This window comes from Coregonus clupeaformis, chromosome 24 (assembly GCF_020615455.1).
Source record: "Coregonus clupeaformis isolate EN_2021a chromosome 24, ASM2061545v1, whole genome shotgun sequence".
In the NCBI taxonomy this organism is placed as follows: Eukaryota; Metazoa; Chordata; class Actinopteri; order Salmoniformes; family Salmonidae; genus Coregonus; species Coregonus clupeaformis.
The window spans coordinates 36,144,743-36,161,461 of record NC_059215.1 but is presented as its reverse complement, the minus strand read 5'-3'; the positions used below and the strand labels follow the sequence as shown (position 1 = coordinate 36,161,461).

General features: G+C 45.6%; 1 protein-coding gene across 4 annotated transcripts in view; it reads right to left on the bottom strand.

The window, feature by feature from the left end:
* prdm16 (PR domain containing 16) overlaps positions 1-16,719 on the bottom strand; it is a 205,551-nt gene that overhangs the window by 15,766 nt on the left and 173,066 nt on the right. For 2 of the 4 annotated variants that reach the window (XM_041846075.2, XM_041846077.2), the window contains exons 4-9: positions 13,568-13,705; positions 7,344-7,446; positions 3,976-4,183; positions 3,722-3,869; positions 3,043-3,196; positions 293-1,958 (exon numbers count right to left, since the gene is read on the bottom strand). In XM_041846075.2, coding sequence (XP_041702009.2) covers positions 293-1,958; positions 3,043-3,196; positions 3,722-3,869; positions 3,976-4,183; positions 7,344-7,446; positions 13,568-13,705 — 2,417 coding nt within the window. Of the gene's footprint in view, positions 1-292; positions 1,986-3,042; positions 3,197-3,703; positions 3,870-3,975; positions 4,184-7,343; positions 7,447-8,952; positions 9,292-13,567; positions 13,706-16,719 lie in introns of those variants that run through there. The other 2 variants (XM_041846074.2, XM_041846076.2) reach the window with 2 other exon arrangements.

Sequence of the window (16,719 nt, the reverse complement as noted above, 5' to 3'; positions counted from 1 at the left end):
AATGTATGTGATCCCTGTACGCATTGAACCTACAACCTTGACCAATAGCTACGTTAGCATACCACTTAGTGAAGCAATGCGCTGGGACTGCATTCTTAGTGGTTTGCTAGTGTGGATATTGCAACCTAGTCCTTTCCTCTTATCTCATGAGGGGAAAGGTTAAGTCTGAACACTGACATACAGATTTTGAGATATATATTATATTGAATATAGGTTCTAACGTGAGTTTCAACTTGAGTTGGTTATCATACAGTGTCTGGTGAGGCCTCTGGTCTACTCGGGGCTGAAATACCTGTATATTGGGTCCATGAAGAAGGGTGAGGGCTTGGCGTAGTGCAGGGAGGGCTGCTGCTGGGGCGGCTGAGCCAGGGGCTGCTGGTGCTGGGGCAGCGGGGGCTGGAGGAGGGAGTGGCCCTGGGGGTGCTGGGCGTGGGAGTGCGGGTGGCTGCCGGGGTGCTCCTCCTTGCGGTGGTTCTTGCGGCTGGGCGGCTGCTCGGGGGCCACCATCCCGTTGTGTCCGTCCCGTCGGCGGCTGCCGATGCTCAGGTCCAGTGGCTGCTCCTCACCCCCGGGGAGAATGAGGGGGGCGTTGCTGCTACCGCTGGGTGGGGTCGGCTTGGCGGGGGCCGGTGGGGCCGGCTTGGCCTCCTTGGGCTTGGTGGTGAGGTCGAAGGGCGATGACTCTCCGGTGCCCTGGGCGGCCATTTTGTGGGGTGTCGGATGCTGCTCACGAGGCGACTTGGGCTCAGCCTTGAAGAACATGCCAGGGTTGAGGGTGCCGGTCCGCTCGGCGAAGGGGTAGAGGGAGTGAGGGAAGTTGGGTAAGAACTGGAAGGGGAACATGGAATGGTAGGGCAACGAGCCCATCTTCTTCTCCTGCAGGCCCATAAGGCCAGGGCCAAAGTACTTCTCTGCGATGGAGGCGATGGCCTTGATGGAGTCGGTGGCAGCAGCGCCACCTGTGGGGGGCAGCGCCTGCTCCTCCGGAGGCGGGAAGAAAGAGTGCTGGGATGCGGCCGAGAGGAAGGAGGGCCGCTCGCAGGCCAGGTTGCCCGAGCTGGACACCGCCGACACCGAGCCGCTACTCACATCGTCCGGCCGCCCTTCCAGACCCGCCCTCTCCGTCCCCCTCGCCCCTCCAGCGCCTGCCGCCTTCCTCCTCTTGGCGCCGCTGCTCCGCTCCCGTTGTTCCCGCTCGCTCTCTGCGTCGCTGTCTAAGTCTGAACCCGAGGCGGTGCCGGTGGTGGTGTCCAGGTCGGTGCCGCTGGTGGTGTTGACGTCCTCCAGGTCACTGCCGTCCGACACCTCCGACATCTTGGCCTTGGCCTTGGCCTCGCCGTACGCCAGCCTATCCTTGTCCTCCCTCTCCTGGCTGCTGAGGAGACTACTGCCTCCATTGCTGTTGTTAATGGAGCTGACCAGAGACAGTGGAGGCCCGTCCAGGGGGCTGCGGGGCAGCTTGCCCTCCTGAATCCCACCGTTGTTACTGTTGTTGCCCAGGGGGCTCTTCAGCAGTGGGCTGGGGGGCAGTAAGGGCGGCCGGGGGTAGAGCGAGGGGGGGAAGAGGCCCGGGAAGCCGTGGGAGAGCGAGGGAAAGCCATGCGGCCCAGGGGAGAAGGGAAGGCCGGCATGAGGGTGAGGGTGTGGCCGGGAGGGGAAGTAGTCGGGGAAGGCCAGGCCCGAGTGGTTGAGGCCTGGGTGGTGGTGGGGGTGGTGGTGGGACTTGGACTTGGCCAGAATGGGGCTGCTGCTCATGGGAATGCCGGGAGCGAAAAGGCCCCCAACAGGGCCGTAATGGTTCTTGCCCTCACAGAAGCGCCGGTGCTTGTTGAGGGAGGAGGTAGTGCTGAACATCTGGCCACAGTCCTTGCACTTGATCTGGGTGCGGCAGTCGGCATGCATGCGCTTGTGGCGGCACAGGTTGGAGAACTGCGTGTAGGACTTGTGGCACACCTCGCCTGGGGAGACACACAGCCCACATGGGCCTGGTTAAGCCCATTTAAACACTGTCACTAACTCAGAGTACCACGTCAACAGCCTACACAGATGCAACATTAGGCTACTTAGAGAAATATACATGCACATCGTGCCTTCATTTTGTCTAAAGGCTGTATATCTATACAAATCAGAAATCGTACATGCTTTTGGTGAAATCCAGTGACAACATTTTTCATCTTCATACTTATTGGCCATTGAATCACTATGGCTGGCAACACACCTACCATATATCCACAGTGGGCAATATACGGTTAAGCTGATTATTTTCACACTATGTTCTATGAAATGTTGCTTGAATACATACTGTCCGTATACATGTATATAGGCATATACACGCATACGTGCACATGAGTACAAACAGAAATGCAAAGCAGAAAGTTGAGTGAGAGAAGAAGGCTTCCAGCATCGTCCAATGGGGAGCTGAAGCAGATACTGTGGATCTACTTTTATCATATCAAATCTGCCCGTGCCGTCGGAAATTCGTTTTCTATCACCCTCAGAGGGAAAAAACACACACACAGGGGAAAGAAGGAAAGAAACCCGAAAGGAACACACAAAGTAACACTTTTTTGAAAGTCCCCCTAAAGATGCTCAACAAATTATTAATAAACTACTTTCAGTAACATATAAGCTGCAGAGGGACCATAGAGTTGAAAAGAGGGCCCACCTCCTATCTGTACCATTGCAAGTGCACCCTCTATCCAATTCTAAGCTGGACTATCAAAATAAAGTGTGACCCATACAACAAAAAGAGAAGGAGAGTGAGAGGCACGGAGAGGGGGAAGGACGAGGATAACAAAAACAATTTTAAAAAGGTGGGAAAAACGCAAAACAAAATGGCGGCTGAAGAAGGGATGGGGTCATGGAATTGTCTCTGACCTATGGGATTGTGTCTGCTACTGTCACTGGCCCTGCCTGGGGTTGGAGAGAGACGGAGGGAGGAGGAAGAGGAGGATGAGGCCTTTGGACACGGGGAGGAGGTAGAACTAGATGTGGGTTGGCTAGGCCGTGGCGGCGGCGGGGGCGGTGGAGACTCAGACTTACAGATGAAGGGCTTGACACTGCTGTGAATGTGCTTGTGCTGCTTGAGGCCCGAGGAGGTGGCGAAGGTCTTGCCACACTCTGGGCAGGTGTGAGCGCGCGCCCCTACGTGCTGTGAGCGGATGTGGCGCTGCAGGTTGCTGGGGTCCGTAAACACCTACGGGTAGGGGGGGTGGCCGGCATGTTTACATTGACACACACACACACACATATGCATACACACAGATATAAAGCAGTTATGGCCAGCGATCACAATCATCCGATCACTGTAATAAATACTACTGCGTAAAATGGCTTTTACTGCCATCATAGACAACACAAAACCTGACAATCTATCTCAGTCTATGCCAGCTTCCCATGAATGGCCTTTTAGCATTGTGATGGTGGTGACATTCACAAACAACTAACTTGATGGCCAGTCAACCAATAAGCTGAATAAACTGAAACTACATTGTCAAGTCATCTAACATAAACCGACATGATTAAGTTGGTACTAAGTTGCGTTTATGGTTGTCAACTTAATCATGACATCACATGATTACAATCACATTTTCTACATACATACAGCATGGATTTTCTCCTCATTCAAGTCGCTACTGTAGCTAGTGTCAGCATTCACCAAGGTAGCGAAGGAGAAGAGCCTGTGTTTGTGTGCACAACTTACGTGCCGGGTGTGCTGTACCTTATCGCAGTTTTCACACTCGAAGCGCTTTCCGCTGTCGTGGGACATCTGGTGGCGGATGAGGTTGGACTTCCAGTTGAAGGCTTTGGGACACTGGTCACACTTGTACTCCCGCTCCTCTGTGTGCACGATCATGTGCTGGCCCAGACTGGACAGGGACCACAGACACACACAAACACAGTCATTTAGGATAATGATGATGGTCATTAGTGTAGAGGTGATAGTACCACTGTGTGTGTGCATATGTGCTGCACCTGTACTCGTTGGGGAAGATCTTCTCGCAATCCTTGCACTCGTGGATGGGCTCGTGGTCGCTGTCGTCGCGCTCCTGCTTGAAGTCCTCGTTGCTGAGCGTATCGAACAGGGAGCCGGCGCTGGCGCACGAGTACTTCTGGTGCCGCCGCAGCTCCAGGGCCGAGGTGAACAGCTCATCACAATCCTCGCAGCGGTACATCTGTTCGTCTACAAAACAATACAACTTTATTTGTCACAACTGTTTTATCGGAAATGTGTCTTCTGGACAAAGACAACAACACACACTTGTGAGTACAGGTTAGATCAGCTGTAAAGGTACAAGTCTGTGCAGTACAACTATAAACAAGGCAAGAGCATCCAGAAATGTCTAGCATTCAAACTTGGATAAAAAGAAATCTGAGTGTAGCCTATACCCCCTCACTCTCCTGTCCAAGCTAATCAAGTGCATGTTAAAACGCTTAAAACAACCACTCTCCAAATGGCGTTGATGTAAAAGGAAAAATCTATTAAAAGTCAAATGTAGCCTGGGCTAGAGGGCTTTACACCTTAATTAACTCATAGTTGATTACTTTAAGTCCAGTAGTAGCGGCTGTTCTTTGGCTTTATAGCGAGCAAAGGAAACAATAGCCTACACATTTGTCATTCTTTTCCAGCATGATAGCCTTTGTAATACTTTTCCCAACCAAGGTCAAACCAATAAAACTTGGGAGGCAGGGGGTTTCAATGGTGGGTTCCTGACTTGGATGCCAAGTTCAACAACTCAGGCCAAGTTGGAGAGAGGGGGAGGGAGAAGGCAGAGTAGATGGTGGACGTTGTCCAAGAAGAATGAGCCATGCGGGGTTAGGTTAGGTTGTCACCCACCCTGTGGAGGTTTTAGAATGCCAATCAACCCAAGATGCCCGCTCTGCCATGACCCGAGTGGGCACTGCATGAGGGCACCGGAGATCCCCTTAACACACCCCACTGTAACTATTAATCATCGAAAAAGCTAAGCAGACAAGTTGATTCAAAATGACTTACAGCGCATGGCTCACCTGGTTTCTACTGTATGCCACCATTTATTCAGCTGGCTATGTCCAGAGCCATTAAAAGGGCAGAAGTGTAGAAACAGCACTTTGTCTAAACATGGATTTGAACAAATGACCCTCTTGGTCACAGTCCTCCATTACTTCAAACTCAAAACACTATGCATGCATAGCTGCCACCATAGCCACATAACTCATAACGGAGTGAGCGTTTTACTGTGTTAAATGTTCCATTCCAACCTAAAAACACCTCAGTGCAAAGCTATTTGGATGTGTCACCTTTGAAGGCTGCGACATGTTTCCATGAACAGGCTTATAAAGCGCTTATTGAGGCTTTATTACTTGTTTTATTACACCGAGGCTTTGTCAAATCAAACAACACTTCAAGTAGGAATTGAAACGCGAGGAGGACTCGGAAAGAACCGCACCTAGCCATCGGCTTCACCGCTAGATGACATTAGACTCGAGGCCTACAATGCCAGGTAGGAAGCGTGTGCGGTGTTTAAGGCCGAATAATAATTTGGCGCCATTATCTGTGTTCCATCAGTAACACTCCGGAAGAGAGAGGAGGAATGTTGCGGAGGGAGGACGGTGAAAGCGCTCACAAATGGGAGACTAATAGCTTTCTGGGAGATGTAGAGGAACACAATTATGTGCAGTTTAGCGACTAATCTGGGAGCATGGGTGAGGTCTCAGGGGACTCCTCAAGCCCCACTCCAAATTCCAGCTCCTATAAACCAGCCGAAGAGTGGTGCAGCGCCAATCTATTCCTCTCCCCTTCTTTTCTCTTGTGCACTCACACACACAGTCTACCTTTCCCTTTGTCACTAATTTGCTCTTTCATTCTGCCTCTCGTCCATTTTCTATCTTTCACAAACTCTCGTAATATGTCAGTCTCTTTCTTTTTCTCTTTCTCTCTTTTAAAATATCTCGCGCACGTCCCTTTCCTATCCTTTCACCCCCCCCCCCCTCCTGTTCTTTTGGCAAAGAGATCTGAGTAAGGCTTTCAAATCTTTCAGAGAAAACATTTTGTGTGTGTTAGAAAATCTATGGCTCACGAATACCTTGTACTGTCTACACAGTTTTTATAGACCATGACAAGTTAAAGCATAACCCCATTTTAGTGCAAAAAGACCAAGATGTTCAAACGTCCAACTGAACTATGCCTTACCTCACCTTGATCAAAATGTTCTGAAATTATACAGATTTCTCAAAAACAAAGTCATTGGATTTCAGTTCTTGTAAAATGACCCAGCATCAAATCTCATTGACCACTAACGTCGTGTTTTACCTAACCATTCTGTCACTTTTTGACTTGAGGCTAATAAAACGCTTTTATCCCCATCACAAAACCTATTAATTCCAATAATAGGCTACAGTATAGCCTATCTAATAGGTTATAGGCCTATCTTATATTCATTCTAACGCAAGGTAAGTAGGGCCAGGCCTACGTCAAATCCTTCCCTACAAACGTAATAGGCCTACTTGTCAAATCCTTCCCTACAAACATTATTTATATTTCAAGAAATAGCCTACATAACATCATTTTATTTGCAATTGTCTTCAGGCCTTTGTAATCTTTTCTACATCCCTCCATTTTATAGTATCCACTGTCACTTGTAGGCCTATGCCTAAGTCATTTTGGAAAGTGATAAAGGACCCACTAGTCTAGAGTCAGGGTTTCCCAAACTCGGTCCTGGGGCCTACCCTGGGTGCACGTTTTGGTTTTTACCCTAGCACTACACAGCTGATTAAAATAATCAAATCTTGATGATGAGTTGGTTATTTGAATCAGCTGTGTAGTGCTAGGGCAAAAACCAAAACGTGCACCCAGGGTGGGCCCCATGACCGAGTTTGGGAAACCCTGGACTAGACTAAAGCAATTGTCGAGGATGGATGAGAATTGAGTTCGTCGTTGATCGGGTGTATGGGCTAGACATCAGATCTCTTTTCATGAGAAGACAAAAATCTCTCTCAGAAAAATTGATAAAATACTACTCTCTGAAGGGGACACACATCCCGTGTGAATTTTGTCTAAAAAATTATTATGACGTTTTGGATCTTCCTCAATAAATCCATAGAAAGAGGTTCTTAGGGGGAAATATATTTGGCCAATGAAATCTGTATCTAAAATCATTATTAAAAGATTATTGGGGGCTAAATTTACAACGAATTTGTCATTAAGGTTAAATCCAAAAGCAGCATCTTTAGCATATGTGAAAGATGGGTGTTTGTTTCTGAACTCTATAGCAGGGTTACCGCTGCATTGGCCAACAAAGCCGCGCAGGATGTTCGTTTGGAGTTTGTTTAAAATATGCGCTAATGATGCGCATTAATCTTACCTTCTAGGTTCGGTGCCATCGATCCCTCCGGGAAAAGTCCGTCCTTCATATACACCAGTAGCTCCTCCCCTACTTCAATATCCCTAATAGCTTTATAATAAATCTGTTGAAGAGAAAAGGGAGGGTGAGAAGGCGGTTAGGGACAGTATAGTCAACAAAAAAGCTATAGTCTGCTTGTCATGAATAAATAAATACATCTTAATTGCCGTCGATTTATTAGGCTTATTAATACCTTAATCTGTCAATATCGTTGCTGTTATTATTGTTATCAATGGAAACAACAATAAAAATAATAATTTGTATTAGGCCTATAAAAGTAGGCCTAACCAAAAAGGGCTATTTGACAATTATCCTTACAGCCCAATTTTGTTTATTTAATATTTGACTTGCTTGGCATATAAATACATTTATAAATACGATTTCGTTTTTGTGTCTACTTTACACCCATTGTTTATCATATAAACATGTGATAGTGATAGGCCTATTCATCGATGCACATTCATTATTATTGTTTCTAAAATCGAAAGATTATTATTGATATATATTTGATAACAAATTATAGGAGGCAATAAACATTGTTCATTTGCCACAATAATTAGGCTGTCCAATGACGCTCTTCTTTTGGGTTTTAAAACTCCACATTCAAACCCATTGTTATTAGAATTCAGGCTGACTCCACGGCCAAAATTTTTAGCTAGAATATGTTGAATTCAATGAGCCAAGAACAATCATAATTTGGGGTGTAAACAAAAATATAGTTCAAGTAGGCAAGTAGGCCTACAACTCCAGACGATTGAAATAAAAGGACCGTGTCTCGTAGGCTATAATTATTTTGGAAGGGACGCAGACAATGAAAAGAAATGCCACATCAAATATGAAATACCTGCAGTGCATTCATCTACAGAACAACTTGCATGCATATCCGTGCGCAATTCAAATAATACAAACATGTCTACAACATGTAGGCCGACATCTGATTTAATTTGAGGGACTGAAACATAGAGATTGCAATAAATGTGTGTTTTTGCTTGTTAAATCGAAAGAGCAACATAATTACACGATAACTGCAAAATAGGCCTAGGATCATGTTGAATTGAATAGCCAATGGCTGAATTATGAGCAAACATGTAGGCCCACAGTTATATACAATCACAAAGAAATGAACAATATACAGTTCAAATACACTGAAATTAACTCAAGACCAGTCACAATGTGTTTTGTGCGAACGCATGGGGGCGCTCACCGCCAACTTAAACAACAATTAATTATCATGCAGGCCTTTACACAGCAAAACAGTACGAGAGGTAAAACACACATCCACACAGAATAGTAAAACTGTAGTAACTTCATCCAATACTTTTATCGGCCCTATGCTATGTTATGACAGTGCGGAAATGTGCTTAGAGGCTAGGCCAAATATACCTAATCACTGAGAAGAGAAGCCATATTATTATCGTAATTATTATTATTATTATTATTATTATTATTATTGTTATTATCATTATTATTATTGTTATTATTACAGGCTATTATTATTACTATTATTATTATTATTATTATTATTTATTAACACACTGGCAATTATGCGACGGACATGTTTATCTCTGACCTTGCTGTTCTCCGTGAGGTGGTAGAGTTGGGAAAGTTGCGCCGCGGTTCTTAGAGCTTCCAGTTGTAACAGCAGTTGTGTCCCGGTGGAGTTGGCAACACAACCCATAGTATCATTACAGGAGAGAGGCCGTCAGGCCGGGGCTGGGGCGGCAGGCAGGGCCAGGGAGAGAGAGGAGGCAGGCAAGCAGGCTGCGGTGTGTCTTCCCTGGTTGGAGCTGAAGCCGCCACTCTCTAGTCTGTGTGAGTGCGTCTTTGATGATGAGGTGAGCTCTCTCTCATTAGGCTAGTGATTCCCTATTGCCCCCTCGGAGCGCCCGGAGTTATCCGAAGGCCACTCCTCCTCCCGTTCTTATCTCAAACCAAAGGATTGCCTGATCTGACGAGGAGACCCCTCCCCACAGCTCCGTCTCCGCTCTCACCAGTAGATTAATCTATTATTAATGAAAATAATGTATCTAGCGGTCAAATACTTTTAAAAACACACACGTGGGCGATAAAAAGCCGGTAGGTGTTTTAAAGGCTTTCGAAACAACGCTGAGCAATGTGTTTTTATTTCAGGCTTTAAACACAAGTCTCTACACCTGTTTTTACTTGTTATCTTTCACCAGATGCTTTTCACAGTTTGTGCAAGAGTACACTTATTTGTGCCAAAGACGTAAACAAAGGCATGAAACATTTGGATACGTTCAGAATAATTGGTATCAACCGACTTTGTTATCATAAATGCAACCTGCTTGCTTGCTACATTGAATAAACGATTTATGTAATTGCAACGCGTGAGCCCTATATAAACTCGCAATTGCCTGCAATAAAATATAGTGACAAGGTATTACTATTAAATAGGCCGATGATAACTGTTTTGGAAACAATATTTAACAATTATTTTATAGGCCTATATTTTTTAAAAGTAGGCTATACTATTAGCCTATATTGTGTACACTTTTAAACCGTACACCAAATGCATTTTCCTCAATAGATTTAACCCTCTTAGTCCTCTGACAATGTATTATTCTTTCTGACAAATTGAAAAATGCTCTCTCTTAATCAGCATTTTACAACCGAAAATGTGGGTGAAAAAATATATTGAAAGAATAGAGACATATATTAATGTAAAATAAAATCGTAGTTAATAACGTGTGTAAATACAAAATGTAGTTTATTTGATTCTTCTTAACTCATACACGGAAAACATTGAACGGCAGCCGGTTCTGGTTAGTCGACATACAAATACTGTCATAGTCGTCAGGTTGTTGCTACAACAATACCCACAAAATATCGTAGCTATTTTACAACATATGAATGCACCGACAGTAAAGTTTTACATGAACAACTCAAAATAGGTTTTAGAATTATGCAGCTGAGCCATGTCATGGGTATAGTCTTTTTGTAGCAGTCTGTGTGATATATTGTGATATGAGCCATGTCATGGGTATAGTCTTTTTGTAGCAGTCTGTGTGATATATTGTGATATGAGCCATGTCATGGGTATAGTCTTTTTGTAGCAGTCTGTGTGATATATTGTGATATGAGCCATGTCATGGGTATAGTCTTTTTGTAGCAGTCTGTGTGATATATTGTGATATGAGCCATGTCATGGGTATAGTCTTTTTGTAGCAGTCTGTGTGATATATTGTGATATGAGCCATGTCATGGGTATAGTCTTTTTGTAGCAGTCTGTGTGATATATTGTGATATGAGCTGTCTCTCTTGACAGTACTGCCCTGACAGCTCTCAGACAAATCTTGACCTCTCCCAATTTCTTTCGAGTGTCCAGGGGACAGATACATCATCCATCAATGCCACTAGGGTCCAGAATAATCCCCCACTGTCCCCCTCAAGCACACGCACACATGCACACACACACACAACGGCCTATTTATCACAAGGGAGTGTGTGATCAAAGCAGGGAGAAAGGGGAGATCAAACAACATGGGGTGTAGGGGGGGCTTGTCCTCTTGAGACACAAAAGACAAGGACCGTGTGACAAGAGGGTGGACATGCTTGATGCTTCCGCTCTTCAGCGAGCTGTGTAGCCTACGTTTACCATCCGAGACAGAACACCACTCTGTGTCTGAGGACAGGCTTTTGGCTATGGGGAAACGGGCCTCCTGTAATTCTGTGACCTTGCATTTCGTAGATGGAAACCCTTTTAGGACTGGGATGCTCCTAAACAAGCTTCGGCTATGTCCCTCTTTCCAACACACACACACACACACACACACACACACACACACACACACACACACACACACACACACACACACACACACACACACACACACACACACACACACACACACACACACACACACACACACACACACACACACACACACACACGCTAACTGCCTAACTGGCTTCCTTCATTTGCTTAACCTTCAGGTTAGGAACATGCATATTGATTTAGAATAAATTGAGTGTGTGTGTGTGTGTGTGTGTGTGTGTGTGTGTGTGTGTGTGTGTGTGTGTGCGTGCTCTCCTTGGCGTAACGAGCAGAAGGAGCTGGCAGGACTCAGTGCGTACTTGATGTTGTTATGACAAACTGCTTAAGAGCATCTTGAGAAATGAGGGCTGAGGGGTTCAGAGGTCAATGGGCTCTCTGAATGGCAGGGCCTATTGAGGAAGGAAGCCCCCTCCCTATCTGTGCAGCTTCATCCTTACTACTAGACAGACATGCACTCACACAAACACACGCACATGCACATGCACACGCACACACACACACACACACACACACACACACACACACACACACACACACACACACACACACACACACACACACACACACACACACACACACACACACACATCATTTCACAATCAATTAATTGAACAGGGAAATGGACACTTATTCATTGACACTTAGGTCAATATTGATGACCATTAAAGCATTTATCTCATTCCATGAAAGAAAGTGAATTATTTGGACATGCACTGAAATTTATGAAATAATATCAAAACGCGGTACTGCCCTAATTGTTTAAATATGCATGATTATCCATGTATTATAGTCCCATGTAGCTAAGTTGGTAGAGCATGGCGTTTGCAACACCAGGGTTGTGGGTTCGTTTCCCACGGGGGACCAGTATGAAAAAAAAAAAAAAATGTATGCACTCACTAAGATAAGAGCGTCTGCTAAATGACTAAAATGTAAATGTAAATGTATTTTCTGATACACTACAACATTAATGACATACGAGTAAATGGGTAAATAAATGATCTGTTTGTGTTTTAAAATGTTACCGAAGTATTTGAATTTGCCTGTCGTGAGCATATTTCCATAAACTCATGCATTGTGCATGCTGATAAAAAAAGCAGCAAAGTACAAAGTTTGATAAATTATGCATTTTTGCATTGTGTATGTGTGTGGTGTTTGTAAATAAATGATAAGGTTGTGCCCGTGAGCCACTAGACAAAACAACGCCTCGCAAACAAAAGCAAAGCAGCCCACTAAGTACAAACAACTAAAAAATAATCCTAGGTCCAAAACGAACCATTGGATCTGGGACATGCCCAACCCCCAGATATGGATTTAAGCACCGGACCCGTTTGTTCTCTGATTCTGGCTCAGTCTAAAAAGACCCCCTATTCACTATATAGTGCACTACTTGTGACCAGAGCCCTATGCACTAAATAGGGAATAGGGTGGCTTTTCAGACTGTTTTTGCAGTAGCAGGGGACATTGATGCGAACATTTGACCAGGATAAGAGCCTATAGTGTACCCAGCTATTCTGGAAGGCCCCTGTTCACTCCAGGGCCCAATGATGTCTCATATGTCACCGTCAGAATGGACACACCAGTACAGGGGACAGAGACAGGGACGGGGTGGACAAGCTTGGACAACGAGAACCAATTGTAAAACAGGAAATCATTATTGATTGGTTTGTATACACTGTACGTGCATGAAACTAGACAAGGCACTTGTGGAAAACAAGCCAATTTATTCCTTTAAAAAAATCCTTCCTCCGACTTGCACAGATATACTGTATCATTGACATTTTAGGTTATTTGTATGTTGATAGTTGCATACACTAGAGCATCTTTAAGGAGAGAGTGTGTGACTGGCAAGAGACGTAAGCGACACACAGGCATTGGGGTTAGGCTCAGTTGGGTTTTATGACCAAGTGAGTGGTAGAGTGTGGGCATTCCTCCAGGAGTGTTCCATTTCCAGGTTTCATTTTTGGACGGGCAGAGAGTGTGGCTGGCTTCCAGAGAAGGACCCAGAGTGATTACGAGACGCAGGAGTGTCAGTGTGTTATTGTTCTACCTCTTAACATGAGTCACTTCCTCAGCAAGGCACTCACGTACCAGCCTTGGACACACAATAGAGCCATTATTTTACTCATCATGCACACACACTTACTTAGACGAACACACACACAGACACACACACACACTAACAATGACAAGCACACACACGGACTCATAGTCCACTGTTCTTCCCACTGGGTAGGTAGGAAGAAAGACAATAGCCACTCCACCATGTGTCAGCTGCTTCTAAACTCCTCCCCCAACCACTAAACCCTGGCAGCTGATAGGAGGAGGAAGGTGCCACACTGCCCAACCACTAAACCCTGGCAGCCTATAGAAGGAGGGAGGCGCCACTCACCTGGTCTCCACTGAGGTGACATGCCGCCAGGTTCTGCTCCTCGAAGGAGGGGGCGGTGCGTACGTACTTGAGCCAGCTCCCGCCGGCCTCCGAGCCTTCGTCCAGGCAGAACTTGACGTTTCCCATCTCATCCACCACCTGTTGAAGAACACATAGGTCAGAGGTGGACCTGTTTTAAAAGCCAGCACACACAGAGATGAGCCTCTATCTTCTCAAGTATGTGTGTGTGTGTGTGTGAGTTTTATTTCTTTAGTCACCATCATGTTGCCTGAATTACAATGGTCAGATAATACCAGAAAGTTTCAAATCTCTCAACCGTTGGATCCAAAGAGGGTTACATTTACTATTTGTCCTATATAAGGGACATTTTGGATTTTCTCAACACTTTGTGTGTGTGTGGTTGCACGTGCACGCATGTGTGTCCATATCTGTCAGTAGACAGAACATTATCTGCCAAGGGCCCCTAACCTTGTTGCTCCTCCGAGCAGCGAGAGGAAAGGGGGAAAGGAGGGAGGAGGAGGGGAAGGTCGAAAACTGCGGCTTCTCTCACTTGTCTAAAGACTTTCTTTGGCACATATTGATCACCCTTTGTAACCCCTGGGCCGCCCCGGGAACGAGGGAGCAGTTTCAGGTTACCCCTTAGACAGATGAGAGGAGACGGAGGAAAATAGGAGGAGAGGAAAGAAGAGGGGCTCATTGTGGGGCAGAAATTAAGGGAAGAAACCAGGGAGTTGATCGCGAGCTGCCACCATTTTATTTATTTACTGCTGGAGAAAAATCAACCTCTCTGCTCTAGATGAAGAGCACACCACACATACTTCAAAACTGCTGCGCCATGATTGCTGCTAAGAACACAAGACTGAGAAGTTCAGCCACTAAAATCAAGATTTCTGAGGGGGGGCTCAACAGATATTACAGGATACATGTCCAATATCAACGTTCTCACTAAAATGTAAACATATTGGGCATATTATGAGTGAGCATAAACTATTGCAAAATGAGAACAACCAAAGGGCACTGAGTGAATAATACACTGACAAAGGCCTAGTGACACTAGACAAGAACACAAATGAAAACAAGATCAATGTAGTGGTAGTAGCTTGGTCTTGGTGGGACAATGGCTCTCGCTGGTGGCAAATAAGACTATGACAGTTTATAGAGAGTGAGAGTGTGGAGAGTGTCTGAAGGCTCCAAGGTAGTGTTAATTTGGCACCAAATGGAAGAAAACAGACTGAAACAGGGAGGGACTACATAGACTTGTCCAATATGAAACGCACATTTTCATTTACAATTGTGAAACGCTTTAAAACACTTTCCGTTGCCTGCCCTAATGAACACGTCCCAGGTGTCTGTCTGCTAACCTATGCCCTCAGAAGAGCCTGGAAGGAGGAAAATCTCACAGCTCTGTTCCTCCACAAAGCTCTATAGAAGATCTAATTTCTCCTGGTGGAGTATTCTGGTGGAACTGATACTCTGTTGGTCGCTGGGCAGATCCTCTGGGGGCCGAGACGAGACAGGCCTGGCTAGGGCTTCTCATTACTGGCTCATAATCAGCCTCCTCTCACCTCAACTTCTACCTCTCAGGTTATTTTATATTGCAACCCAATATCATGGTTTTACTAGTAACATATTTACGTTTTGTCCGTTTGAGTTGGTTGTAGGATATTTACGTTTTCGCCCCCCAAAAATAAACAAACTTACATTATGGTCTCACCTTCCCAGTTGAATTCTATTGTCACGGTTAAAAAAAAAAAGATAGCCAACTTTCCAATGGAACATTTACAGGCTTGCAAGATTCTGTTGCTCGTAAACTCTGAATAGCCTTCTTGGTCGGGGAGTGAGCAAGTGCAGAAGGTGTGGTGTCGGTGAAGGGAAGGTGTGGTGTTTTGTGAGTAAATATGGAAATAGCGGGTCTGGTCCGAGGTGAGAAAGGTGGTTCATGTTCGCACACGGTTCTGGTGAGCGCTGTGCGCTAACTAAACATAAGTGTGCCCCAAAGTTGCAGCTGTGCCTCACACTATTGCGTTGTGGTGAGCCCGTGGGGAGTGAGAGTGTTAGATTAGTCCACTACTAACTTGCTTGTTTGGAAATAACAAAGCCTTTTAGCGCAAAATATAATGAGACAGCACCTACGCACATGTAGCATGTAACACCTCAGGTCTTTAACATCAAGAACAACCTGTGGTTGCCTCGCATGCAAATGCATTGGCCTGATTGTGACAGTGCGTTAAGATACTGATTGTGCGAGAGGTTTGCTTTCCACGCACAGTCTTGTTCTTCAGCGCTTTACTGGATGTTGAGTTGATTAGCTCGACTGCTCTGATTGGACTATTTTTGTTGTCCATGTTTTAAGCGATTAGCTAGCCGTACTCAATGTCATCTTGAATCAGAGTTCCTTTGATATACTCTGTCCTCTACACTGAGCTCACAGAGAATACCTCAGTACTTTCTTCTCTTCCCCCTCTGCAGTGGACAACATAGTAAAACAGTGATTCGAACAAGATCTACTGCCGCCGCCGTTTAAACGTTAAGCAGTCCGAAATGATGTAGTCCAGACCCTTTATTTTATGTGTGAAAACAGTCACTGAAAACTAACCAGGCATAGAGGCGAAATTATCCCCTTTAAAAAAAAGCGAAAAGAGCCAATGTCTTGCGCAGGTTCAAGTCAGAGTGCACTTGTCCCAGCGCCTGTTGGGAGCTCAAACACGGGTATTGTACATGTTTTATGAACAGATGGGGAACAGCTTCGGCTGAGGCGAGGGGTGTAGAGGGAGGGGGGTGCGGTGGAATTGCAGGGGCGCTCCCGACCAGGCTTTACACACTGAGCACACACACTCCACCCCCACACACACCTTGCGAGGTAGCAAAGGGTCTGGCTGTGGGCTCTAATGAGCTGCATGCCAGTGTGTCGGGGGGCCTGCGAACACTCTATATGCAGGTGGAGCCCTGATTTATAAGGCCTGAAATGAGGTGCAACAGAGAGAGAAAACCCTACTCCAGATTGTTTATTTATTTACCTTCTAGTCTTCTCGTCTTGACGTCAGAGCGAGGGACACCTCTCTGGAAACGTGATGTCGTTTTAACACCAGCCAGAGCAGAGACACACCCTGCCACCACTAGGCTAAGGTACAACCCACGCACGCGTGCACCCA